The following is a 12,414-nucleotide window of genomic DNA, read 5'->3' as shown; positions in this document are numbered from 1 at the left end:
GTTCAGTTAGCACAGAATTGAGGTCAGAGAGGACAAAAAAGGGAATAAAGTTTTGGATAGAGAGAGTAATCATAAACTCAGTACAGGAACTCAACTTTAGGGGGTCTCAGTTTCAACACTGCTGGCTCAATAACACATGATCAGTTCAGTTCAGTTGCTCAGTCGTGTCCGACTCTTTGCGACCCCATGGACTGCAGAACACCAGGCTTCCCTGTCCATCCACCAACTCCCAGAGCTTGTTCAAACTCCCATCCATCCAATTGGATGATGCCATCCAACCATCTCATCCTCTGTCGTCCCCTTCTCCTCCCGCCTTCAATCTTTCCCAGCATCAGGGTCTTTTCCAATAAGTCAGTTCTTCACATTAGGTGGCCAAAGTATTGGAGCTTCAGCTTCAGCATCAGTCCTTCCAATGAATATTCAGGACTGATTTCCTTTAAGATTGACTGGTTTGATCTCCTTGCTATCCAAGAGACTCTCAAGAGTCTTCTCCAACACCACAGTTCAAAAGCATCAATTCTTTGGTGCTCTTTAAGAATTTTCCATAGTTTTTTGTGATCTACACAGTCAAAGGTTTTGGCATAATAAAGCAGAAGTAGATGTTTTTCTGGAACTGTCTTGCTTTTTCGATGATCCAACGGATTTGGCAGTTTGGTTCTTCTGCCTTTTCTTAATACAGCTTGAATATCTGGAAGTTCATCTGGAACTCTAACACATGATAGAGTCAAATATTTCCTGAAGAGTAGCTGCTATTGAATCATATGGTGAATACTCATAGGCTTTAAACACTATGTTTTCACAAACTTTGTAAATTTGTCCAATTAGGCCTTTTTCTGTTCCACACACACTTTTTTTTGGCAGGTTGTTACACATCTTAGCAGATTTCATATCTGGTTGTACTGAATTAATGTTCCTCAATGTCTGAAGATGTTCTTGCCTATAGTAGTACTGTCCCAGGAAGATTGCTCATGGTGGTTGATTTTTCAGTCACTGCAAACTCAGCATCAACTCCTTTGATAAACAGTAGCTAAGCAGTGCTGAGAGCATTTGTCTGCTCATCAAGGGCAAGGAAGATCAATATTTCCCTTGTCTTTAATTGGCCTTTGAAGTTGCTCCTCATGTCATCCACTCTGAGCAACTGTTCTCACCAAAAGGCTAATAACCTTATTTTTTTTTTTTTTAGACCCTGAAATCAAACTTGTTTTGATTAAATCACCATTGATCAATGCGTTTCTTTGCTTGGCTAACAGAGGAGCCACTTGGGAGCTCACTTTCATTGCAGCCTCCTTTTCAGTTTTAATTTTTGTGAAGAAATTCTGTTCTGGTGAAATAATTTTGTTTTAAATTATCTAATATTTCCAACCTTTGTGTTCATGCGAGTTGACACCATTGTGATGAGTGCTTACTCTGATAATATTGACATTTAGTGTATTCTTTTAGTACAGTGTCATTGAATGAGAAACATCCTTTGCTGTTGAATAATTTGATAGTAAAATAACCCACATTCTTCTTTGTCTTAAAAGAGCAGCATTCAAAATTCGCTTCTTTTCTTGATGGATAATGCACTGGTTAAAAAAATAGCCTGGTGATACTATGGCAGTCCAAGCACTGTGAGTTCTGATGTATCAGTGAGCTTGTATGTACTGTACTGAGCAGAAGTGCAAGGCAGTGAGAGCACCACCTGCCACCTCTGTTGCACATACGTGGCTCTGCTGTCATGGGGCAGAAGCAGTCACAGTGAATGAGTGAGTGAGCGTGAGCATGGCAGTGTGTCAAGAAAGTTTTATTTATAGACACTGACATTTGGACTTCATATAATTTTTATGTGATAAAATATTATTCATTTGGTATTATTCAACCATAAAAATGTATAAAAACCTTTTTTCACTTGTGGACTATAAAAAAACAGGAGTTGGGTCAGGCTTGGCCAGAGGAATTTAGTCTGTGGACTTCTGTTCTCCTGGAGCTAGGATATATGTTGAGATGGGACCAAATATGTTGTTGATCATCTCTGGGTTCAGGTGATATACTTAAAATGTTCTCCTCTATTATTTTACAACCAGATTTTGACTATCTGAAGATCTATCTGTTCTTAAAGAAATTTTATCTGAGAAAAATCACTGCAGTCTCATTTGTAGCTTCTAGAAGAATAGGGAAAATGATTTAATTTTGTACAAATACTTCTTTTCTAAAATTAGCATTTAAGGAAGCTTCCTTTTAAATTTTGTACATCAGGAAATATTTGTAAAAGCTAAAGTACTGGGAGCCTGTGACCATTTATTCTCTTATGTTTCTGAAATTTAGGTGGGTGTAACCTTAATTATCCTGGGATACTTCAGAGTAATCGAGTGAATTCCTTGCAGTAAACTCTAATATGACTTATTTACATCTTAATATTCAGCAACAGCTGGAATTCCAGCTGGAGTTGGAAGAGCAAGAAAAAGAGAGACAGAGAATAGAAGAACTGGAGAGAGCTCAAGAACAATTTGAGAAGGTAAATTACAGTTTTATAAATGTTTGTTTTATTGAAAACCTCTTAGAATCCTGACTGTTACTTGCGGTTGTTATGGCAGGGGAGTCACAGTCTACAGGCCTGCCGTGTATTATTTGTGTGACTTAAGCAAGTCCTATAGCCCTTTTCAGCTTCAGTTTACCTTTTAGAAAAATAGGGATAACAGTATAATGTTATTGGCAATATCTCACTGGGCGGTTGTAAGGATCAAATAAGATTATGTATGTGCAACTGCTTTGTGAGCAGTGGCATCCTCTAATATTGACATGGTCAACATTTTAGTCAAGAGATAGTGGCTCCTAATTATGGTAGCTGATACTGAAGGCAAAGTTCTTTGTAGTATTGGGGGTATTCTGATCTCTGAGACAATAGTGTGTCTCTTTTCTTCACACTGGCTGTATTGTCAACAATAACTTACATTTTAAAATATGTTCTTATTTGGATTTTTCATGTCTTTAAAATTTTCAGTAACTTAAGCCAAAAAAGTCCATCTCCCTTGACTGTGTCTGTTTTATGTCAAGCCTCCTGCTTGGTCAATGTTTCCTTGTATCCAAAAAGTATATGTTGTATAGACTAAACTTTTGCATGACTGAGTTATACTTTTCAACTGGATATTTCATATTGTATGCTTACAAGTCTCAGTCGTGTCCGACTCTTAGCGACCCCCTGGACTGCAGCCCACCAGGCTCCTCCGTCCATGGGATTTTCCAGACAAGAGTACTGGAGTGGGGTGCCATCGCCTTCTCCTACAACTATCAATTGTTACTCAAATGTTATTCCTCTACTTATTCCATGATTTAAATGGAAAAAAATTTAAAATAGAAGCAGATTTTGTAGAATAGATTTATTAATGGCTTAGATGAGAGTATTATTGTTTAAAGCAATTTTAAAAAGTAAGTTAAAGGGTAAACTAAATTAAAAAAAAAATGAGATTTCATTAATTTACTATTTTCTCCCATCAATGTACAATGCTTATCATTCTAAAAGAGATGAATAAGAATTGTTCTTTACAAAGTGAAATCATTTAGTCCTATTGTAGTCCAAGTGTTGGAAGACTACTTTTGTGACTCAAAAAGATGAGATTTTAAAAGGATAAAATCAAATACCCATACAGAGTTTTAAAAACACAGATGCTGATGTTATCTTTGTCTGAATGAGGGTAGGATACATGGATATCCATGCATACACACACACATATAAATACGCACACCCTTCCACTTCAGTTAAGATTCAGTGATCGCAAATAAAAGAAGAAAACTCAGAATACATCAAGAAGATAGTGATCAAAATGATAAAATAATTGAAAGTGTGTTTTATTGAGATGCCCTGATAGTTATAGCTGAATGATATAGAAAGTCTGTGATTTATAAGAGGGATTGGCTCCAAAGGGTCCCAGTTCATGTTACTTACTTTCTGGGCATTATCAGACTGAGTGTCCAGAGCTGCAGTAACATTAATAATCCATATTCCTACTGGCTTATCACCCCTTTCTTCCCTGCAACATACTGCCTTGCTCAGAGGCAGATTCATCCAAGTCTTTTTGTCTGGCCTTCTTGTGGCTTCAGAGACATGACTCAAACTATCATTTGCAAAAGGAAATTTATTGGAACAATCCTGGGTTGAAGCAAGTGTTTTACAGCTAAGCTGTGAAGGGCTTTGGTTGAGCTGGGTCTTCCAGACCTCTGGGAGCAAGAGAGTCAGTGCTGCCAGGGCTCACACCTCTGCTGTTGTCTCTCACTGTGGCCTGGTTTGCTGCACATGGGTAGGGATCATCATGGTCCTTAATGGTTCCTGGGTCTTATAATGCTGTGGCTCCTACCATCTGAAAGGAATGGATTCCTTTCTTTTAGGTTTCAGTTAAGAAAAGAATCTTGGGAAGGATTCTGACTGGATGAATTTGTGTCAAGTATCCATCCCTTGGTTGGGGAACAGAGTCCTATGAGAACATGGATTTTTCCATCAGAACCACGAAGTTGTGGGAAAAGATGTGTGCAGGAGAAGGGAGTGATCTGGAGAAAAGCATATGGTGCTAAGTTGCTTCAGTTGTGTCTGACTCCTTGCAACCCTATGGACTGTAGCCCACGAGGCTCCTCTGTCCATGGGATTATCCCAGCAAGAATACTGAAGTGGGTCGCCATGCCTTCCTCCAGGCGATCTTCCCAACCCAGGGATCACACGTGTCTCTTATGTCTCCTGCATTGGCAGGTTGGGTTTTTTACCACTGGCACCACCTGGGAAGCCCATGTGTACCATTTAGTTCAGTCCAGTCGCTCAGTCGTGTCCGACTCTTTGCAACCCCATGGACTGCAGCACGCCAGGCTTCCGTGTCCATCACCAACTACCAGAGCTTGCTCAAACTCACGTCCATCAAGTCGGTGATGCCATCTAATCATCTGATCCTCTGTCGTCCTCTTCTCCTCCTGCCTTCAATCTTTCCCAGCATCAGGGTCTTTTCCAGTGAGTCAGTTCTTCGCATCAGGTGGCCAGAATATTGGAGTTTCAGCTTTAGCATCAGTCCTTCCAATGAATATTCAGGCCTGATTTCCTTTAGGATTGACTAGTTGGATCTCCTTGTAGTCCAAGGGACTCTCATGTACCACTTGTCCCTAATCATCAGGGCCATTATATAAATGGTCACGAGATGATGACTCACCTTTGGACAGCTGAAGTGAATCAGCTCAAGAGCAGTTAAGTTAGCTTGCTGCCTTAGAATGAAAAGATAGAGGCCACAGGAAGGTTTGGTTTGATTAGAAGATTGTGTTTTCACATTCAGAAAGCAGTGTCCTATGTGTTCAGAGTGCTTTATAGAGGGCATTGCCCAGGTGCTGTGGCGAGGTCACATGTATTAGGTAGTGCCTTGGGCCAGACTAATTGCTTTAGAAATATTTGCTTCTTTTCTACTATGTATAAAATTCTATTTAACTGAAAGTTCTTTCAAAATCTCTTATTCTAAGCGTTTATTAAAATTTTTATTTTGTCACTTTTCACTTTTGTTAGTAATTTAGCTTCAGGGTTAGTGTTTCAGCCTATTTCATTTTTTAAAACATTCTGCTGCTGCTGTTGCTAAGTCACTTCAGTCGTGTCCGACTCTGTGTGACCCCATAGACGGCCTCCTACCAGGCTCCTCTGTCCCTGGGATTCTCCAGGCAAGAACACTGGAGTGGGTTGCCATTTCCTTCTCCAATGCATGAAAGTGAAAAGTGAAAGTGAAGTCACTCAGTTGTGTCTGACTCTTCACAACCCCATGGACTGCAGCCTACCAGGCTCCTCTGTCCATGAGATTTGCCACACAGGAGTACTGGAGTGGGTTGCCATTGCCTTCTCCTTGAAGTGAAGTCGCTCAGTCATGTCCGACTCTTTGCGACCCCATGGACTGTAGCCTACTACGGTCCTCCGTCCATGGGATTTTCCAGGCAAGAGTACTGGAGTGGGTTGCCATTTCCTTCTCCAGAGGATCTTCCTGACCCAGTGATTGCATCCAGGTCTCCTGCACTGTAGGCAAATGCTTTACCATCTGAGCCACCAGGTAACATTCTATTTAATTATAAACAAAATATGGTAGTCACATATATTAGAGTATTAAATGAGACTGTATCTATAGTTTTGTATTCAGATTTCTCCTTTAAGAAGGTCAGCATTTTTGCTGTTAAATGGGTCATAATGTAAAAATAAAAGCCTTAAAAATTAAACATGGAATCAAAATGAAAAGCATATTCAAAGTATTTTTCTCCATTTTTATATATTATAGGAGTTGAGAATGAGCATGGAAAATATGGCTAAGGAAGATACTTTACATGGAGAGGTGAGAACAAAAAGTTACTCTGTTATGGGATACGAATAAGTATCCTGGAGTGTGACGCTAAATTTTGATGCATTAGTAGATATGTTTTAAAAACAATTTTATGTACCTGTGTTTGGCTGTGTTGGGTCTTCTTGCTGCACAAGGCTTTCCTCTAGGTGCAGTGAGTGGGTGCTATTCTCTAGTTGAGGTACCCGGGCTTCTCACTGTGGCGGCTTCTCCTGTTGTGGAGCACAAGCTCTAGGGCACGTGGGCTCAGTAGCTGCGGCTCCCAGACTCGAGCCCAGGCTCGATGGTTGTGGCACACAGGCTTAACTGCTCCTGCAGCGTGTTGGATCCTCCCGAGCCCATGTCTCTGGCTTTGATAGGCAACTTCTTTAACACTGAGCCACCAGGGAAGCCCCATAGCTAAAGTTTTAATATGGAGATTATCAAAACTGATAGTTCAAATACATAATCTAGTAATAACAAGTCACAAATAGGGTGTACTTTAAAGCCAAATCTCAAAGTGGGTAAAACTGGAATATTCAGTTTGTTTTTATATTTTTAGAAACCAGAATATTATGAGATTATTGACCATATGATTACATGCAGTGATACGTTTTAATTTTCTGATGTATTTTTTTAAAAACACATTTTAGCATTTGTTTTTAGAATTCTCTTGTCATTAACAGGTATTGATTCATTCCCTTAACTGACAGTGTTGAATTTTGATGTTATAATTCAGAAATGCCTTAGTAGAACTGAAAGCAAATTAATGTATTAATCTCAATGTCATTTGAAAGTGAAAATGAATTATATGATTCATTTATGATCATATGATTATAGGATGGAGCCGACTCAGGCAAAACGCTGGCTGAAATTAGTGATCGATATGGGGCACCAAACTTGAGCAGAGTGGAAGAACTTGACGAACCAATGCTCTCTGACGTGAGTATCCTTAGGAAAGTGTTTTGTGAAAAGCAGAGTTTCTTGTTTTACTTGGGAAAGCCCAGTGTCTCTCAGGCCAGGGTTGGATGGCAAAATCGGTCTTTTGCTTCACAGAAAGAAATCCGTTTTCTGAGTGCCAACTTTTTTCTAATTGGCGTTCTGTGCAGTGTGCTGCTGGCCTGAGAGTGAGGGCAGGCACTGGTCTGGCTCCCCGCAGAAGTGTGGGCGCCAGTGGGGAGGTAGCTGGGTGTTAATGTGGAGTGAGCAGTGTGCCCTCCTGTGCAGAGGGTGATACGGTTGTTCGGAAGTGAGGCTTTGAAAATTTCAAAATCTTTTCAAAACCTATATTTAAAATGGATGCTTGGGGCTAGAGCACTGGGATGACCCAGAGGGATGGTTGGTATGGGGAGGGAGGAGGGTTCAGGATGGGGAACACATGTATACCGGTGGCGGATTCATTTTGATATTTGGCAAAACTAATACAATTATGTAAAGTTTAAAAATAAAATAAAATTAAAGAAAATTCTAAAAAAAAATAAAATAAAATCATGTGGTAAAGTACATAATCTTTAAATTTTGGGGGCCAGTAGTAAACCATGGAGCCAAGTGGATAACCTGATGAGAGTGCATGTTTTTACAGTATTTATGTACCTTGGCTTATTTAATAATCATACCGTGTTTCCTGTGCACACGTATTGTGCCCAGTGCTTTTATGGCCAAAACAGGTCATTCTGACCTTATCTAGGAAAGAAACAAACAACCGGACAAGCAAGTAATTGTCAGTGTTAGAGTGGCCTGGTAATTTCTCCTCCAAAGCAGCATGCTTTGAGAGCGAGAGGAGGAGCTGTTGATATCTGATGCCATCAGCAGCTATAACCCAGGACTGCCCTGAAAGAGGCTGCACTGAGTCACCTGCATCAGTGGGCACTGACAAAGTAGAACAGCTGCCTGGCTGAAGACCCTGGATCAGGGAAAGCTTCATGGAGAAAGTCAGCCTTGTCACTCAGTGGTGGGGTGGGAGTCTGGGAGCACAGAAAGTATCAAAACCCAACTCAGGGTGAAGAGAGAGGGAATGGGAGGCAGGGAGAGATCAGAGCTAGGACAGTGGAGAAATCAGGGGCCAGACCACTAAAGGACCTGAATTTGTGCTCAGACATATATATTTTATCCTAAAGGCAGTGGAGGTCAACATGCTCAGAGCTGCACCTTAGGAAGGCCATCTGGCTATAGCGTGTAGAAGAAAATGGAGTGATAGATTTGAGAAGACCCACCAGAGGGCTGTTGTAATCTACGGAGAGATAGCACTGATGACCAAAAGTAGTATATGGTGTTTTAAGAGCTGTTCAGAAAGTGGAGCTGAGTGGATTTGGTTCTAATCAGTGGCTACATTTTTATTAAATGGCTGCTCTGGTTCAGTACTATGCAGGGAGCTAAAAAATACCAGAGAGCAAAACAGATTGGGTTTCTGGCCTTTGGGATCCATGGACTGGTGGGGAAAGTTCACTGAGAGGACAGAGCAGGGACACCTGACCTAGCCTGGGAGAGTCTTATGCAGGAAATGACATTTAAAGAATTAGCCTGAGATAAGTCTAGCAGATAGAGCAAGATGCTTTCAAGGAACTGGAATAGTCCAATATTTTGGTTTGAGTTGCATGGAGCTAGGAGAAGGAAGTGATTTGAAGGTTGGAGAGGTGGGTACAGGCAAGATCATACTGGGCTCTGTGTGTCATGTTAGGGATTTTGGGCTTAGGTGCAGTAGAAGTCATCCAAAGGGTATATGTGAGGATTAAATATGTGTTTTTAGAAGGTGGAGAGAAGATCTGAGTGGGTGGGAGTGGGAACAGCAGACAACTTAGGAAATTATCATAGTCATTCAGGTGCAAAGTGAATAGGACCAGGATGCACACAGCACAGATGGGGACAGCTGAGTGGATTCGCTATTAGCTGGGAGGATAAGGGAGAGAAAGAAATCAGGGATGAAGCCCAGATTTCTGCCTTGGGCAACTAGACTCGTCACCATTTTTTGAACTTTACCATTGGTTGAATTGAGGAACATATGAAAAGAAAGGTTTTGTGAAAACAATGGCTTCTATTGTGGACATGTTGAGTTCCAGGCCACTCTGAGATATGCAGGTGGGTCTGGAGGACAGGAGAGAAGTCCAGGCAGGAGAGAGGAATTTAGTCATATATACTAAGTGAAGCTAGGAGAGTGAGTCAGATGCTCAAGAGAGAATGCAGAATGTGAAGGAGGGGTCTCAGGGTGAAGTGTGTGTGTGTGTATGTGTGTGTGTGTGTGTATGTGTGTGTGTGTATTTAGTTGCTAAGTCATGTCCAATTCTTTTTTGACTTCATGGACCATAGCCCACCAGGTTCCTCTGTCCAGGGGATTTCCCAGGCAAGAATACTGGAGTGGGTTGCCATTTCCTTCTCCAGGGGGTCTTCCCAACCCAGAAATCAAACCTGTATCTCTTGCATTGGCAGTTGGATTTTTTACATTGAACCACCTGGGAAACCCTTTCAGGGTGAAACCATGAGAAATTTCAACATCTAAGGGATAGGTACAGGATCTGCAAGAAGGATACAGACAACAATAAGAGAGAATAGCAAGAGAAGTAGAAGAAAGGATGGGTTAATAAATACATTGAGAATACAATTAAATTATTATTATGTTGAATTTGGGTTTTATGTGAAATAATCCAAAACTATCAAAAAACTTCATTTACATAGTCACATAGACATTACCTAAGCTCTAATTTTGTGTAGCTTGTACATTTCACAGTTCTAATTGTATTTAGTTAGTTCACTTACTCAGTTGTGTCTGACTCTTTGTGATCCCATGGACAGCAGCACACCAGGCTTCTGTGTCCATCACCAACTCCCAGAGCTTGCTCAAACTCATGTCCATCGAGTCAGTGATGCCATCCAATCATCTCATCCTCTGTCGTCCCCTTCTCCTCCTGCTTTCAATCTTTCCCAGCTTCAGGGTCTTTTCTAATGAGTCAATTCTTCGCATCAGGTGGCCAGAGTATTGGAGTTTCAGTTTCAGCATCAGTCCTTCCAATGAATATTCAGGACTGATTTTCTTTAGGATTGACTGGTTGGATCTCCTTGCAGTCCAAGGGACTCTCAAGAGTCTTCTCCAACACCACAGTTCAAAAGCATCAATTCTTCAGCACTCAGCTTTCTTTATAGTCCCACTCTCACATCCATACATGACTACTGGAAAAACCATAGCTTTGACTAGATGGACCTTTTTTGGCAAAGTAATGTCTCTGTTTTTTAATATGCTCTCTAGGTTGGTCATGGAGATGGCAATGGCACCCCATTCCAGTACTCTTGCCTGGAAACTCCCATGGACGGAGGAGCCTGGTAGGCTGCAGTCCATGGGGTCGCTAAGAGTCGGACACAACTGAGCGACTTCACTTTCACTTTTCACTTTCATGCATTGGAGAAGGAAATGGCAACCCACTCCAGTGTTCTTGCCTGGAGAATCCCAGGGATGGGGGAGCCTGATGGGCTGTCGTCTATGAGGTCGCAGAGTCGGACACGACTGAAGTGACTTAGCAGCAGCAGCAGGTTGGTCATAGCTTTTCTTCCAAGGAAAATTGTATTTCTAATTGTATTAATTAAAATTTCTAATTGATGCAGGATACAGGATGCTTGGGGCTGGTGCACTGGGATGACTCAGAGGGATGGTACAGGGAGGGAGGTGGGAGGGGGTTCAGGATTGGGAACACGTGTACACCCGTGGCAGATTCATGTTGATGTACGGCCAAACCAATACAATATTGTAAAATAAAAAAAAAAAATTTAAAGTAAAAATAAAATAATAAAATTTCTAATTGTATTAAAGCATATTTTAATATAATATGATACAATTAATTTTAATACAAAAGCATATAATTAATAATTAATTAAAATTTATAATTGTATTAAAGCATATTTACTTTTCATTTTGTTTCTAGGTTGCATTAAACATTGATCAAGATTTGTAGACTCAACGAACCTAAGAACAATACATTTTTCTTCTTGTTTCAAGTTTCAAAATAGGAGGTCCCCGGTTGTATTTTTTTCCCTCCAAACTTGTACTCTGCTTTTCCTCCCTCTAACCACAGCTTTATAAATGAGTTTCAAGTGTGGCCTTAAAATATTGCTTTTTTAATGTAACTGGCTACGTGTATGACGTCATTGAGAGAATAGGAGAGAACTTTTCCCAAAGCAACCAAAAGGAGCAAGTGGGAGACCAGCTGAAAAGAGTGTAACAAGATTGCCTGAGGTGAAAGTTACTGGTCTGTGGGAAGTGAAAGAGGCTGCCACTCTGTAGGGCTCAGGAACATTCCACATGCTTTAGATATGATGATGTCCTCCTGGGAGTGCACTGCAAAGACGTCCCCAGTTTGCTGGGAAATGATGCTTTGCAGTTCCACTTAAGCCATGCTTATTGATGCGGCTGGGGTGGGGAGGGATGCCGAGTCCCCGCACAGGGAGGCTTTGTCTCTTTTGGAACAATCTTTGGGCAAAGGGATGATGTGCTGCTGTTGAAGGGAAGATCTCTCTTCCTTCAGTGGGTGCTGGGCGGTCTGTGGACCCTGACTGCACTCTTGGCCTCTTAAGTTTCAGGGCTAGCTTTGAACTTTAGGGAGAAATTTGCTTTTATAAGACATTTTTCCAGATCTATGTTTATGCCAAGAAGAGGCTTCTTCTAAAAAAAGAAAAATTCTAGTTTTAATTATAATATACCTTTTCTGACACAATGAGAAGAGAACAACCTAATTGCTTAAATGGGGAAAGAAAAAGGGAAAAAAATTATGGGAAAGAATACAGATTTCATTGAAGAGAAACGTTATATCAGTCCTATACTTTTTAAAAAAACTTAAAGACTTTGGGGCTGCGCTGGGTGTTCACTGCTGCCACGGGCGGCTTTCTGTTGTAGTGAGCGGGGCCACTTTCCATCGTGGTGTGCGGGCTTCTCACTGCCGTGGTTTCTCCCGTGGAGGAGTGCAGGTTCTGAGTGAACGGGCTTCAGTAGTTGTGCAGGGCTTAGCTGCCCCGTAGCATGTGGAATCTTCCTGGACCAGAGATCAAACCTGTGTCCTTTGCATCTGCAGGTGAATTCTCAGCCACTGTACCACCAGGGAAGTCCAGTTCTGTACTATTTTTTCTTTGAGAAAAA

The 12,414-nt window shown here is 41.2% G+C and overlaps 1 protein-coding gene across 8 annotated transcripts in view; it reads left to right on the top strand.

Moving 5' to 3' along the window:
• DYDC1 (DPY30 domain containing 1) overlaps positions 1-12,414 on the top strand; it is a 64,841-nt gene that overhangs the window by 12,867 nt on the left and 39,560 nt on the right. For 4 of the 8 annotated variants that reach the window (XM_061405495.1, XM_061405498.1, XM_061405496.1 and 1 more), the window contains 3 exons: positions 2,402-2,494; positions 6,261-6,314; positions 7,140-7,241. In XM_061405495.1, the coding sequence (XP_061261479.1) occupies positions 2,402-2,494; positions 6,261-6,314; positions 7,140-7,241 (249 nt within the window). Of the gene's footprint in view, positions 1-2,401; positions 2,495-6,260; positions 6,315-7,139; positions 7,242-10,536; positions 10,906-11,206; positions 11,409-12,414 lie in introns of those variants that run through there. The other 4 variants (XM_061405500.1, XM_061405501.1, XM_061405502.1 and 1 more) reach the window with 2 other exon arrangements.

This window comes from Bos javanicus, chromosome 28 (assembly GCF_032452875.1).
Source record: "Bos javanicus breed banteng chromosome 28, ARS-OSU_banteng_1.0, whole genome shotgun sequence".
Lineage (NCBI taxonomy): Eukaryota > Metazoa > Chordata > Mammalia > Artiodactyla > Bovidae > Bos > Bos javanicus.
This window is presented reverse-complemented; position numbering and strand designations above follow the sequence as displayed.